This window comes from Sugiyamaella lignohabitans, chromosome B (assembly GCF_001640025.1).
Source record: "Sugiyamaella lignohabitans strain CBS 10342 chromosome B, complete sequence".
NCBI lineage: Eukaryota > Fungi > Ascomycota > Dipodascomycetes > Dipodascales > Trichomonascaceae > Sugiyamaella > Sugiyamaella lignohabitans.
The window spans coordinates 2779167-2794139 of NC_031674.1; the positions used below are offsets into that span (position 1 = coordinate 2779167).

General features: G+C 42.3%; 4 protein-coding genes and 1 non-coding gene across 5 annotated transcripts; 3 read left to right on the plus strand and 2 right to left on the minus strand.

The window, feature by feature from the left end:
• Nucleotides 1-2452: 2452 nt before the first annotated feature.
• PAH1 (phosphatidate phosphatase PAH1) lies at nucleotides 2453-4612 on the plus strand (the record flags this gene model as incomplete). Its single annotated transcript, XM_018879892.1, has 1 exon — nucleotides 2453-4612. One exon carries the CDS (start codon nucleotides 2453-2455, stop codon nucleotides 4610-4612), a length of 2160 nt encoding a protein of 719 aa, XP_018737765.1.
• Nucleotides 4613-4747: 135 nt separating this feature from the next.
• Nucleotides 4748-4821, minus strand: AWJ20_2915 (the record flags this gene model as incomplete). The annotated part of the gene is made up of 1 exon: nucleotides 4748-4821. It is a non-coding gene; the product is annotated as a tRNA-Ala (tRNA).
• Nucleotides 4822-5487: 666 nt separating this feature from the next.
• PRP39 (Prp39p) lies at nucleotides 5488-7131 on the plus strand (the record flags this gene model as incomplete). Its single annotated transcript, XM_018879893.1, has 1 exon — nucleotides 5488-7131. The coding sequence occupies one exon, from the start codon at nucleotides 5488-5490 to the stop codon at nucleotides 7129-7131; it is 1644 nt and encodes a 547-aa protein (XP_018737766.1).
• A 1017-nt stretch (nucleotides 7132-8148) lies between these two features.
• SCY1 (Scy1p) lies at nucleotides 8149-10473 on the plus strand (the record flags this gene model as incomplete). The annotated part of the gene is made up of 1 exon (XM_018879894.1): nucleotides 8149-10473. The coding sequence occupies one exon, from the start codon at nucleotides 8149-8151 to the stop codon at nucleotides 10471-10473; it is 2325 nt and encodes a 774-aa protein (XP_018737767.1).
• A 183-nt stretch (nucleotides 10474-10656) lies between these two features.
• Nucleotides 10657-12075, minus strand: VMA13 (H(+)-transporting V1 sector ATPase subunit H; the record flags this gene model as incomplete). The annotated part of the gene is made up of 2 exons (XM_018879895.1): nucleotides 10657-11952; nucleotides 12028-12075. The coding sequence occupies 2 exons, from the start codon at nucleotides 12073-12075 to the stop codon at nucleotides 10657-10659; spliced, it is 1344 nt and encodes a 447-aa protein (XP_018737768.1).
• Nucleotides 12076-14973: the final 2898 nt, after the last annotated feature.

Below are 14973 nucleotides of genomic sequence, written 5' to 3' on the forward strand. Positions count from 1 at the left end.
AGCTAGTAGCTCCACTGGCTATTTCTTTTGTGGACAGCTATCTGACAATCTTGTCATCAGTTATTTCACTATTGATTTTTAACTTAGTGTCAGTTACCATAGAGTATGGTACAATCGCTAAAGTATACAGCGCGGTTCCTAGACTGCAGTTCAAATCTCAAATGATGGATTGTGATATATCACATGAAACTCTACTTGGAGGGGAGGATGAGAATGATGATGGCCATGCCAGTTTAACCCCGTCTTCTTCTCAGCAGTCTACGTCACTTATATCACAACTCAAGCTGTATTTGAACCATCATATGTTTCTTCCTTCCTTTAGCCTGAGTATCTTGTACTTAACGGTCCTGTCATTTGGTCCTCAGATGATAGCATTCTTATTGTTTCAAGGCTTTGATCCTGCACTAGTCGGGGTGTTGAGAGGTGTATCCACATGCTTGGAAATCTCCGTTACCGCTATCGCTCCAATCCTTATGGGACGTATTGGTGTCATTCGGTCTGGATTGTGGTTTATAAACTTTCAGGTGCTGTGCCTGGCCATTGCATTGGTTTTCACGTGGCCATACCTTAGTGGCATGATGGACGGAGCAGACCATAGTACCGCCTTCTACGGTACGCTGCCATTAGTAATAGGTGTAATATTATCGCGATTTGGCCTGTGGGGATTTGATTTATCTGTGCAAGTGCAAATTCAACAGGGCATCGAGCCTGAAATCAGAGCTAAATTCTCAGCCATGGAATCCTCCTTTCAAAACCTTTTTAATCTGCTTGCATACGTTGCTACAATTGTGTGGTCTCGCCCATCACAATTCAAGTATCCCACCCTCATCTCTCTCGGAGCTGTCACTCTGTCGTCTCTCTTTTATCTTGTTTACGTTCGCAGAGAACGTAAGCATATCTTTCACTTTGACAAACTCTACCATCTCTACGAGCTTGCTGTTGAGTGGTTATAGATATAGCAATAGTATAATCGCCACTAAAAGACTAAAAATATTGGTACTTTCGTTTTTTTTACTACTTGTTTGTAAGCTTTGTGAATATGTTGTCGCAGTTTGGGCTCTGTCACGATCTCGACATCAATTCCAGAAGTAAAACTAGACTATTATTGATATCCACAGTTGGGCTTCACCCTGTGGAAGCAGAATAGTCCAATACCACTTTATTTTACATCTACTACCTTATGGCTCATTATCTTATCTTTTGAATTCCCGCTGATCTCTGCATGTTCACATGCAACCCTTAGTTGCATGTGAAGCTAGGGCTGCCGCCCAGTTATTTCTCGGACTCCTCCTTTAAGGTATGATTATTCATACACTCTCGACCCATTGACTCAGAGCGTTAGAGGAAAGATGTTGCAGGCTTAATTATAAATGCATTATAGACTCATGGAATCATAGATAGGTTCCTCTGTTGAATAATATCATACCCTAGATATGGCAGCACGAGGAGATATTATCTGCAAAGATAAACTAATTATATGCATCCTCTCTTGACATGTGCCCGATAATTTCTGACCGACGAATTATACCCATTAGTGAAAACATGCCTTTTAAGGTTGATGTGGGGCAAAGACCCATCAAAATGAGACCCCGCTGATACGACTACAACAACCGCAAAGCCGAGTATATATGCATGTATGTATTATGTATGGACTAATAACAACCAGAGCGGCTCTACTACCAGCTGCAGCGGCCCTGTTCGTAGAATATACCGAGCAGCCTAACCCACTCTGCATAGCTCATCCCCAATTTATCCCGACCTTGCCCAACGACTATACCCCACCCAATTTATCCAGGGTTTCAAAATAATCCACGGATATTTAGCAAGCCGAGAGTTTTTCATATCTGAAAATATAACAAGAATAAGAACACTGTTCATTAAGATTTGGCAATATTAGCTTATTTTGTTTGTTGAGGTTATAGTAGTCAATCTATGTGCATTTCGGCAGAAGAGGCTTGTTCTAATTGAAAATCCGAAACGGCGTAAACACTGTGAACCATTGCACATACAACAGATCAAAAAAAATAGAGCCCGAGATTCAATTGCATTAGAGTAGTAGAGGCTGAGTGTAGCTCCAGAATATAGAGATGCAATACGTTGGTCGGGCTATTGGCTCAGTGTCCAAGACATGGAACTCCATCAACCCCGCAACTTTAAGTGGGGCGATTGATGTGATAGTTATCGAACAAGAGAACGGTAGGTAATCTGGTAGCTTTGTTGGCCATAAAGCAGGCACAAAAGGAGTCTTTGTTATAGCCCCAGTTATGAGAAGCAGTATTTAGGAGACAGATATTCTGTGGTTGATGGGGGGGGGGGGATGTATTAAAGCTAGTACTAACATTGTTAAGGTGATTTAAGTTGCTCGCCGTTTCATGTCAGATTTGGAAAGTTCTCATTGCTAAGACCATCTCAGAAAAAAGTCGAATTTGCAGTCAATGGAAAAAAGATTGATATGCCGATGAAATTGGGTGAAGGTGGTGAAGCTTTCTTTGTGTTTGAAACAGAAAGTGCTGTTCCGAAGGCATTGATTACCTCGCCAGTGATCTCTCCTAGTTCTTCTCCATCCGACTCACCTCGCACCCCGGAATCTATCGGTGGCTCGGGGTTACAAGAACCTGAATTCCTGGATTTAGCTGGTGGTAGTGGGGCTAGTGGTGGCGATTCTGGATCTGGTATTTTACCGGCAAGTCCCGGCAAAGCTCTGTCAGCGCTGTCCAAATTTGTGGGAGTTGCAGGTGAAGATGATTCAAACTCTGAAGTTACTTCTGATGAACCACCTACCGCAAGTCACATACATCATGCAATGACAATGCCAGAGCAAAGCTCAAAGGATGATAAAAGATCATCGTGGTCAGCTCTCCATTACGCAGATACCAATTCACACCCATCAAGAAGCTCCAGCCCACCGCTTTCGAGGGAGGAAACGATAGAGCGAGTTAAGAAACTTACGAAAAAACTCACCGATGTCAATATACCCTCTAAAATTTCCGATAATGGTGATATTATTCTGGATATCACTGGTTACAAGTCCGGTGAAGAAGATATCAAACATTCTGATCAACTGGTACGTAAAATCCTCAGTGACGAATTCGGCATAACTCCAGATGGGCTTGATTCTATAATTGGAGTTGATAGCCATGGAAATCTTCGCATTAGTCATAGGGATGATGAAAGTGTCCATTCAGCATTGGATGTAGCTACCCCTGATACCGGCAATACTTCAGGGGATAAGCTTGGCGAGCACAGTACAGCAACTTCAACCCTTGGCAGTTCTCTACTTTCTCACCACCAATTCAACTCTGATCCCAATCTTTCTATTGCAAATACATCACCGCCAGCCTCTCCCAGTGGTTTAAGCAAAAGTGCGACGTTTGCCGGGACAACTGAGGAAGAGAACTCTTCACATTATGTCAAGACACTCCGTCTTACTTCTGACCAGTTGAAATCACTGAACCTTCACTCTGGTGGAAATGATGTATCATTTACCGTTAACAAGGCCACATGCACAGCAAAAATCTTTTATTGGTCTTGTAAAGATCCGATTGTGATTTCTGATATTGATGGAACTATTACAAAATCGGACGCTCTTGGACATGTACTTACAATGCTTGGAAGAGACTGGACACATCTTGGTGTTGGTAAATTATTTTCTGATATTACCAGTAATGGCTACAATATTATGTATCTTACCGCAAGATCCGTTGGCCAAGCCGATAGTACTAGATCGTACCTAAGAAGTGTTGATCAGAATGGATACAAGTTACCTGAAGGGCCGGTTATTCTTTCGCCTGATCGTACTATGGCTGCTCTTCGTAGAGAGGTAATTATGAAGAAGCCTGAAGTTTTCAAAATGGCTTGTCTACGTGATATACAAATGCTGTTTGGGGCTCATCAAGAGGAGACTCCTTTTTTTGCAGGTTTTGGTAACCGTATCACTGATGCTCTGTCCTATCGATCAGTAGGAGTGCCTTCTTCAAAGATCTTTACCATTAACGCTAACTCTGAGGTTCATATGGAACTTTTAGAGCTTGCTGGCTATAAGAGTTCGTATGTCAGTATCACTCAATTGGTGGATCACTTTTTCCCTCCTGTCTTGTTGAGCTCTGGAAGACAAACACAGCAGACATATAATGATTTGAATTATTGGCGTGAGCCACTCATTGATGTTAGTGATCTAGAGGACGAAGATGATGATGATAATGGCAGTGGAATTGTCAATAGTGTTGCCACTAACACCAACGATGCATATAGAAACAATCACACTCATGAAAAGGTCCGAGCAAGCCCCGCAGTTCAAAAGGTGGACCCTGAAGCTGATGATGAACTTGCAGATGAATATGATCCGTCTGTCGATGAATCATATGATAATGAAGATGATGAAGAAGAGGACGAAGAAGAAGATGAAAATGAAGATGAAGATGAAGAGGAGGATTTCCATGAGGCTACGACGGACAGCGATAATGAAGATGGTTCCGGTAGTGATGCCGATTACGATGCAGACGAGAACGATGTGTATGTTAATAGCGAAGAAACTGTTACCAATGATGATCAGGATTCTTCAGAAGCTAAGACAGCTTCGACCGTCAATGCATTTCAAGATCTGAAGCTCTGATCTTGAACACATGTATTTATTTATAAGCTAATTTCAAGACCTTTTTTCTCTTTACTTAATCTCTATTTATCTTGTTAATGCTCATTTATTTCTAGATAGTTTAGAAACTAAGCAAATGGAAAAAAAAAAAAAGAATGGACGAATCCGGAATTGAACCGGAGACCTCTCGCATGCTAAGCGAGCGCCATAACCAACTAGACTATACGCCCAAATTCGATGATCTTTTAACTGGTCCTTACTCTCAGGTAGGACCAGGTCCGAAGTGTGTTTTGGGCTCATAGAGATTAAAACTGCCAAAAAAAAGCTCATAAAGTCTAAAATCGTTCAAAAACACAGTGTATCAATTAGGAAGTTTGAAAAAAATACTCGTAATTCTTGGCTACTTCAGCAAAATACCCTTACCACCCCGTTATCAGCATTCGGTCTTGATCTCAAATCATCATTTATATATCAGCAGGAGGACAAATCAGGTAAAAGCAAATACGAGAATGGCCTTTCTGATGATACAAACATGAAGTTTGAATTGTTGAATTGTACTAATTATGTATAGATAGGAGCTCAAACATGATTTATTGTACTGTATTGTATTGCTTAGATATGATTGGTCAAACTTAGAACTTATTTACTCCCGGTATTACCAAACTTGAGCATAATTCTTATACATTATAGTTCAACCATACCTCAATCATGGCCAGAGATTATCTGCTAAATGTTTTATTGTTGATGACATATCCATGCTTTCTGAAACTCCCCTGAAAGAACTTAGTGAAGTTATCAGCCCTAACCCTAGAAGATGTAACCCTAACCGTGGTTTTATTAACTGCATTCTAACATGGAGTTGTCGAAGCTCAGAATCGGACAGCATCCAAGTAAGAATGAGCCAAGGCACTCTTTCCAGTGTACCAGCTTGGAGGACTGCTTTTGAAGCAGCTGAACAGGATCCTGAGAATTTACAGCTTTGGGAGACCTTGATTGGTCTTACGACACAGCATGGCGCCAACGACATTGACAACACGAGGATAGTGTTCGACAAGCTATTAGCAAAGTTTCCTCTACTATTTGGATATTGGATTCAATACGCTATAATTGAAGCAGACTTTTTAAAAAAGAATAAGCAGGAGAATAAAGATGATACGGTAATTTCGGTATATGAAAGAGCTGTAAGCGCCTTCCCCACCAGCTTTGATTTATGGACTCACTACGGAACTTACTTGGTGGAATCACACCGTAATTCTCATGAAAAAATCAGATCTGTGTTTACTAGGGGAATAAAGTCTTCTGGTAGAGACTTTCTGTCACACCCTCTTTGGGATGCCTATATTGAGTTTGAAGAGTCCATTGAGAAAGAGAGTGTCGAAGTAGCAGAAATTCTTAAAGCGGTGGTCCAGTATCCTCTTCACCAGTATGCGCGATATTACGAAAAATGTTCAATTGTTGCTGAGAAGTTTCCCAGTGTGTTTCAGGATATGGACTTGAATGACGTTTTCACAAATACTCAAATTGGGACAAACGACAGATGGGCTTTCGAATCCCAAATCAATCGGAGCTACTTTCATGTCATTGACCTTGACCCCGACCAAATTCTTAATTGGAATAATTATCTAGATTACGAGGAGTCGCAAGGCGATGTTGCACAAATTCAGTTTTTGTATGAGAGGGCTCTAGTTCCGTGTGCGTTGTATGAAGATTTCTGGCTGAGATATGCTCGATGGGCTGCAGCTAATACCGATGAAAATAGCATCCTTGGCACAGAAACAGTCACAAATATATACCGACGAGCAGCGCTTGTATTTATTCCTTTGAATCGACCCTATATTCGACTACATTGGTCACTATATGAGGAAAGTCGGGGTAACGTCGATTTCGCTCGAGACATCTTAGACAGTTACCAAAATAGCGCTCCCACGGACTTGCTGGAAGAAATATGCCATTCTAGGATTCAATTTGAGCGCCGTCAAGGCGATTCAGAATTTATTGACAAGGAATTGGAGGCAGACAGAACGACGAAAAACGAGAAAACCAGGGCTGTACTGATTGCACACAAAGCGTTACATATTTGGCATGTGGAAGGTGATGTAGATTCAGCAAGAAAATTATTCCAGGTTTATCAATTTGAGGATTTTGCCTTATCATCGTGTCCATTCTTTATTAATTATTTCAAGTTTGAGCTATCGCAAGCTTCAAGGACAAAGTCATTAAAATATATTCACAACCTTTGGAAATTTATTGTTTTTAGAACAGCAATCCCTTTACCAGTAGTGAATGATCTCTCAGAAAGCTATCTCGAGTTTCTTCGACTTGAAGGATTCTTTAAAGAATATTTAGAGGTTGACACGGAAACCCATGGTCCATTCTCAGTTCAGAAATTACACAGACTGAAGCTCGGAGGCGAGCCGTTCATCACGAAAAGACTCAAATTCATCAATGAGCATCCTGGGGTAGAGATTGATATGGTATCAGTTAGGTATGAAGGATTAGATCCTTTAGAAAAATATTTGAAAGATCAGCAAAATGTATAATAGATCCGTTTGTTAATTTTCTTAATTTAATATTTATAATTCCTCTAATTATTGTTTGCGTGAGTTTTTCCCGTTGCCCTTGACAGGAAATATCTTATAGTTCCCTCAGTGGGCTTTTCGTTGCCTGGCTAAGACGGATATTCACCGAAGCCCAGCTCGAGACATCAAGCAACCTCACTGATAACTTCCATTTCATATCTAATCTGCAAGACAGAAATAATTGTTAATGAAGCCATCACATTCCATCCAAAAACTACTGCCATCTCATGATGACACTACACGGAGCGTACATTACCAGATATAAGCTAGGCTAAAAATATTTCATCACTTATGCTAATCTTTGAAAAAGGTTGCAAAATTAAATTGAAGATATCTATTATTTATTTAAAACTTGAATCCCATAGCGATATCAGGGGTTGAATGAACCCTTGCAGGTCTGCCCGCAGATCTCGGCATTGGCTGGTACGCACGGCTTGCGCGATAAGCAGGTGAATGTGAGGATTGGCGTGTCCAAGTCAGGCCGGGATGTTTTTTGAGTTTCACGAAACTAGATTCGAGTCCTGACACACATAGTAAAGTGAGTAGGAATACCAGCGTTAATAGCTGAGCTGGTTTGAAATGTTTGCGGCTCTTAAATCATGTAAGTTGAGTATATGTCTAAGTCTGACTAGCTGTGGAAGATGCCTTGGGTCCAAGACTCTGGCTCAGCTGTCACCGTCGGGAACCGTGGCAATTCCGTTTTGTCAAACAGAACGAGAGAGAGAGCAAAAATATCAAGGGTGCTTTGCAATATACCGGTTATACAGAGTTTTTTGGAAAAATTGATACTAACATCATGGAGTTACAAGCGGAATACGATCTAAGTATATAATTGGGCAGAAGCCTCAATTCAAATCGGGGCCATGGTCGGTGTATAGTGGAAAGAAGAAATCAGGGAATGGCGACAAGACCACCGGCAATGAAAGCGGTGCTGCTGGTGATGGTGGTAGTGCAGGTGACTCCAATGTTTCAGTTTTCATGCTGGACAAGCGGGCTTTAAATCAATATTTCACCGAATCCGGGATTACCAACAAAAGGAGTATAGAAGAGGTGTTTGATCGCTTGAGAAGAGAAGTATCGGCATTGGCTAAGATCCGGCATCCTTCAATTGTGAGAATTATTGAACCACTTGAAGAAAGTAAAGGCACAATGATGTTTGTCACGGAGCAGTTGACTGGCAGCATAAATTCGTTGATTGGTGAGAGCAGACGATCTAGTACGTTAGACACAGGAGATCTTGATGAGCTGGTTATTCAAAGGGGATTACTTCAAGTGACAGAAGCATTAATGTTTTTGCATCAAAATGCTGGATTTGTTCATCTGGACGTCCAGCCGAGTTCGGTTTTGGTCGATTCTAAAGGTGATTGGAAGATTGGCGGCCTCGGGTTTATAGAGAAATTTGAAAGTGGGTCAAGTGGAGATTTTTATCTTCCCAGCTTTGATCCTAGATTACCTTCATTTAGCCAGATTAATCTCGATTATGCGGCACCCGAGCTGATTCTGGATCGTAAGCTAGATCCAAGTAACGACGTATTTTCTCTTGGCTGTCTAATATTGGCCATATATACGTCGCATTCTCCTCTATCTACCAACAATAACCCCAGTGCCTACAAGAACGAGGTATCTTCTAATGCTATCCAGAGAGCTTTACGCTCACCAAGTATTCCACAATATTTAAATTCTGTTCTGCCACGACTTCTTACCAGGAATACAATGGATAGAATAACTTTGGAATCATTAAAACAATCAGAGTTTTTTGATAACCCGCTTGTTAGAACAGTGAACTTTTTAGATAACTTTTCAGCTCGACTGCCATCGGAGAAGAAGGTTTTCTTAACTGGATTGAATAATATGCTGCCACAATTTCCAAAATCAGTGTTGCAGCGAAAAATTTTGCAGGGATTGTTAGATGATTTGGGAACTGATTCTGGTCTGGTGTACGGCATTCTCCGAATCATCCTTACAATTGGCAATGATATGAGTCAGCTAGGTTTCAGCGAAAAAATACTACCCGCAATTCGACGAGTGGAAAAAGAACCAGGATGTCAGTCTGCTATTGTTGATTTTCTAAACATATTTTTGTCTCGCCTATCTAGTGACGAGTTCAAAAAATATATCCTTCCTATTTTGATGTCCATGCTAACTAAGCAGGATACCACTGTCTCTGCCGATCACGAACAGCAGAAAGAAGTACTTGTGAAAATCAAGCAAATTGTGGAGAAGTTAGATTTCGTTACGATAAAAAATGAGGTTTATCCGCCAGTTGCCGAGATATTTGGAAAAACGACCAGCTTGGCAGTTAAATTGCAATCATTGAATGCATTTCATGTCCTTGTTGAACATGAACTCGATAAGTACGTCATAACTGAGAAATTAATTCCTTTACTGAGCAAGATGAAGACCCGTGAACCTGACATTATTATGGCTGCTTTGAACGTATATTCGTCGTTGACTACAATTGTCGATATTGATGTACTTGCAACATCACTTATTCCTCAAATTCTCGCATTGAGTTTAGAATCATCACTTACTGTCGAACAATTTGGTGAGTTAATGCAGAAGGTCCGCAAGATGCTCGATAAGATTGAACAAGACAGAAAGAAACGACTGGCTCGGAATCTACCTCAACAAGGGGTGCCAACAGGATTAAATACAGGGTCCAGTTCTTTCAAGAATGGACCATCCAGATCTGCGGCAAATGAGGCTCCACTTGACTTCAATAGTCTAATATCCGGAAATTCAAACTCTGCTGGTCGTTACACTTCTAGTACAACTGACAATTTGGACGATTTTGGCTCATTAATGAGCGGTTCGGGACCAAGTAGTACCATCGCTCCGGTTTCGGTCAGACAAACGGTTAGCCCGTTGATGCCTACCAACGCTTTGTCCACAACTACGAATTCTTCGCAATCAATACTATTACCTACCCCATCGCGATCTGGGGCTATGGCCTTGGAACCGAGCCGATTTACTGGCTCGTTTGGAACTACTACTGCAGCCCCATTACAAACCGCTAAACCCTCTTCAGCGTCATCTATTGACTGGTCAAAGGCAACTCAGAAGCCTACTTTCGGTGCGACTAATAACTCTTCTCACGGAGGATTTCAATCAGGGACTGCATCAACGTCAGTGGGATACACAATGACTTCGTCAACAAGTTCCAGCATCCCTCCGTTACTCCCTAAACCGTCGACCACTAACTGGGGTACGCCGCTTCAGCCGCAAAATAAAAGTTTGGCATCGTCAAGCTCAGTAAATACCAAGCCAGGGAATGGACTTGATCAATACCAGAGCTTGCTATAGATATAAATGACATTTATGTGCACTAATATTATAGGGTCTCGGTAGATACTTTCGGTAGACACTTTCCCAAGATCGGTCTGTATTTGCCATCCATCTAAGGGTATAGGTAGCACGGTAACATGCACGACTCCAGGTGCTAAGAATGGTAGATCAGATTTTTGTACTATTCTTTATATTAGAAAATTATTTAAATGAATGGGCGATGAAAGTCTGAGTCGCCTTGAGAGCTTCGTACCTAACGTCGCTGTCAGGATGATTCATGAGCTCCATGATCTTAACCTTCGTTCCCAACTTCTCAAACACTTTCAAGGACTCGGGGAGCTCAGAGATAATCCGTGATACGTCGTTAGAGCCCACGGCAAGAGTTACAGGGTCCTGGCTGGAAGTGATGATGTTTGAAAGAGCTTTGAGAATCTTCCAATCTCCTTCTTTGAACTTGCCAATATTTTCCTTCCAAAATGTCTCGCTGCGGTGAGGGGGCGACCACTTCAAGTTCTTTCCGATAATTTCGCTGCCATACTCGTCGAAGGTAGTCATTGAATCAAATGCCTCTTGAAGAGTAGTCTTCAAGAAGTCAAGATCTTCAATAAGCTCCTCATCCGTCCACTTGCGCTCAGCAAGGGTCTTGACTAACTCCAAGCAGGAGTGCGAAAGCAATGCAGGCACGCTTACTTTCGATGCGTTGTTAATAGTGTTGACAAGGGTGGCCACAGCCAGTCGAACAATCTTCTCTTTGACAGAGTTCTTCGTGATATTAAGTAAAGTAGGCACGAGGTCAAACTCGGTTACTACATCTGCGGCTGGTTGCTTCTCGAACGTAACAAGCCAAAAGACAAGTAGCGTATAGTACTGAAGTTGAAGGTTGCCTTGGGAAGCATTGAGAATCTTAATCAACGAAGGAACGATTTCGTTGCGACTCTCCCAAAACAGAGGGCGGAACTTCTTCACTTGGAGAAGACTAGAATAAGCTTGAACGGCAATATCTTGAAGATTGGCATTTGGCGAGCTGGCAAGTTTCTTCGAGATATATGCCAAGGCGAGTTTGACGGCACTCTTGTCGTCACTGCTTTGACCAATCAAAGTAATCAATGCTTTGATACTGAGCAAATGAGTTTGTTCGTCAGGTTTATCAAGCAATTTGGTTAGGACGTCAAATGTTTGTGGGTCTTTCAAACCTAACAAGGACTCCCTGAACTCGGGGGAATCGCTGGCAAAGTCGCCTACTAACGACAAGATATACTTGACAACATCATCTCTAGTGATACGGCTCAAAATACCAATAAGCTTTGCAGCATAAATATCTGAATCCTTAGCGATAATGGCAACACTCTTATCCTTCGGTAGCTTTTCTATAGTCTTGATCAGCGATGCTTCCTCGGTAGTAATGAGATTGGCACGAACATATCCCTCCCAAGGAATTGGTCTAACACGGATGTTCGATTGGATCTCTTCGAGGTATTGAGAGGAAATGGGTGACGACTAGAGGATGTGTTAGTCTTGGCAAGGCGGTCGATAGACAATGGGCCTTACGCTCTAGAACTGTTAAGACAGAACATAGCACAAGGACACATTTGCTTTATTAGATCCAAAATTCTCTCCCATAGCGATGTGAGCCGATTAGCCCCCTTAAGTTATATATATGCTCGCAAACCTTCATTACCGGGCGATATTGTTCTTTGATTCCGAACTCATATCATGATCATGCGTGGAATTGACCAGAGTCATTACATTCACTTACCATTTCTTCTTCTATTCGTGTAACCTCTAATCACAAATCTCTAAGCAAGCGTCAAACAACACTAGGAATCCTCGAAATGCCTGATAAAGTGCGTCTTTCGTTGTTGTCTGTAGGCACCCAGCCCTATATTCCAATAGCCAGTCGATTTTGGTGATACAAATTGTAGCTGCGTCGCTATCACCCACGAGGCTGCTCAGCCGCATATGGATTGCCGCGACCTATACTGCGATTGGCGTATGTAAAATCTGCTTGATAACGATAGTGGTTGGGCCAAAATTTCAGAAGAATAGTTCAGGTTTTGGTGAAGATGTATATTTCAACTAAAAAGTCTGAATAGTGAGCATGTGCAGATATCAATACCAGGCAAATTTATTCTCGCCATTTCATACTATTATACGTTAGAGATCTAGATATTTTTCAATGATTTTAATTACAGGGCAGTTGTTTAATGTCGTCGGGTAGTGATTAAGATGACTGACAACGTTATGTAAATAGCATTTGCATGTCACGATAAACACGATGTTCCCACATTCCCACATCTCCCTCACGCTTCATAGGGTAAACCCAATGCATTCTAATAATTATTTGCTAAGCGAAAGTCTAAAAGGATATTCTTCTACAGACTAAAAACTGCCACATATATAGGATCTATATCTCTCAAATCTACTAGATTCGTCATCGCAACGCTTTGAGCATTGTCAGATTTAACAGGAACAGGGGTGAGATGACTGAGGCACATCTGCAAACCAGAGTATAACTGGTCTTCGGTGGTTGGAGCCCATGGGACTTGTGGTGTGATACTGGTGTCCGGTATGTTGTCAATAATGAGAAGTTCTATGCGGTAGCCGATTCTTATGATTTGCTAGAGGCATCAAGGGATCGGGGGAGTTGGCCGAGACATGTCTCAAATATCATTTACGGTGTGTAAGACACAAGTGATTCCTATCTTGGAAGCGAGACAAACTCACTCTGATGGTTGATAGGCACCCGCCGCCACACATTTTGTCGGCAGAACGCAGAATACGCATCCTTTACGGGTAGAAGCAGATGGGTGTTCATGTTGAATATCACATCTCAACCCCATGTTCTAACGGCGATGTGATCTCCGGGCGTTAAACGCTCATTCGACCCTGTGCCTGTCTAATTTTTTCCCTTTGCATGGCTGCGGAGTTTCGGGTCCGACCAGCTGATGCACAGAAGGAAAAGACCAAAGCGGATAAATACGGCGTAGAACATTACCGGCAAGCCAGCGCCTGTAACTTCCAACGGCGGTAAAACCCGTAACGCCTACAAGCACAGCACTTAGTAGTAATAGTAGTAGTAGCAGAAGCAGTAGTCACAGTTAGAGGGGTCCCGAGGCCTAAATGGGCTCATGACACAGGGTAAATATTAGTATATCATTATGGCTAGTGCATGAGCCGTTTATTAAGTTTAGCAAACGGCTAAGAAAAAAAAGTTTGCTTAAGCCGTGGCCTTAAATTTGACACTATCTCAGACCTGGATTTGCTAAACCTGAAGAGTGTTAGTCGCTGACAAAATTGGGATTGACGCTAGGGGTCGAGTAGTGGCCGGGACAGCTCCGCATCGCTTGATATTAGATATGCGCTCACCAGATGATTGTCAACACACGGCACCAATGCCAAGAGGGTCCACTCACAAAGATATAACAAAGTTTGTCTGTGATTGGTCGGATAAGTGGGACACGACAATCTTGAAAAGCGAGACATGGCCAAGACACCGTTCAGCATCATATCAATGCACATCACCTATTAATTCGTCAGAATTTTACAGATTTGGGAAGCTGCTACAGGAAAACCCGTTTAAAGCTGACTATCGTTTGATTCACTTGGTACCCACCCCTTATTTGGATGCACGCCATGCAGGAACCCTGTACAGCAGTTTCCTGTACAGCAGCAGCCCCCGCCGTTTTCGGGCGGATTTGGGCTGACATGAAACGGAGACGCGATGTGTGTGATGGGATGGGATGCGATGGGATGATATGCCTGCAACGGTCGTTGAAAATAAGCTTCGTGCCCTTGTGAACTGACTAGGGCATGGGCTTAATGGATGGAAGCTGTAACCCACTTTCAAGCCCTTGTTGAGGAACAATTTCCAGCATATATGTGCCACCTCCAACGCCCCCGTAATGATGGACAAGAACTAGTCAATCTCTATGCGTTAGTCAACCAGATTAAAGCAGGTCCCCTGGCGCTTGAATATCTTGGCTAATGCAGAATTCCCCACGTAAGACTCGTCAATAGGCCACTATTTTTGTAGATACTCACAAACATTATGGTCGATGATTGATGCCGTACTCCACTTTACTAGCCTTGGCAGTCTGGGTAAAATGCACTAGCGAGCTTCTAGTTTAGAAGATTTCGGTGTCAGACTCTGGTGAGTATAGACTCGCCTTCCCCCACCCGAATTCGGAATCGAGATGCAGCAATCCCAGTCGTTTTGGGATTTTATGTGTATAGATAACCCAGATTGTGCGGAAACCGACGATAGCCGACAAAACCTTCTGATGAGGTAGCCTTCGGTAGCCGACTAGCCACTTCCCCACTTTGTAAATCATGACGTACTCTTCGCCTATTTTAACCGCGGCGCCTTGGCCCCCTTAATTTACCTAAGAGCACCATAATTTGCGTTTACTATTCACGCTCTGGTCTGACAATTATGTCATTTAGTCATCTTACACCGGAATGACTCCGGATCAAATGTCGTACAATATGCTACTGTTACTATTAGCTGTTATGGAAAGG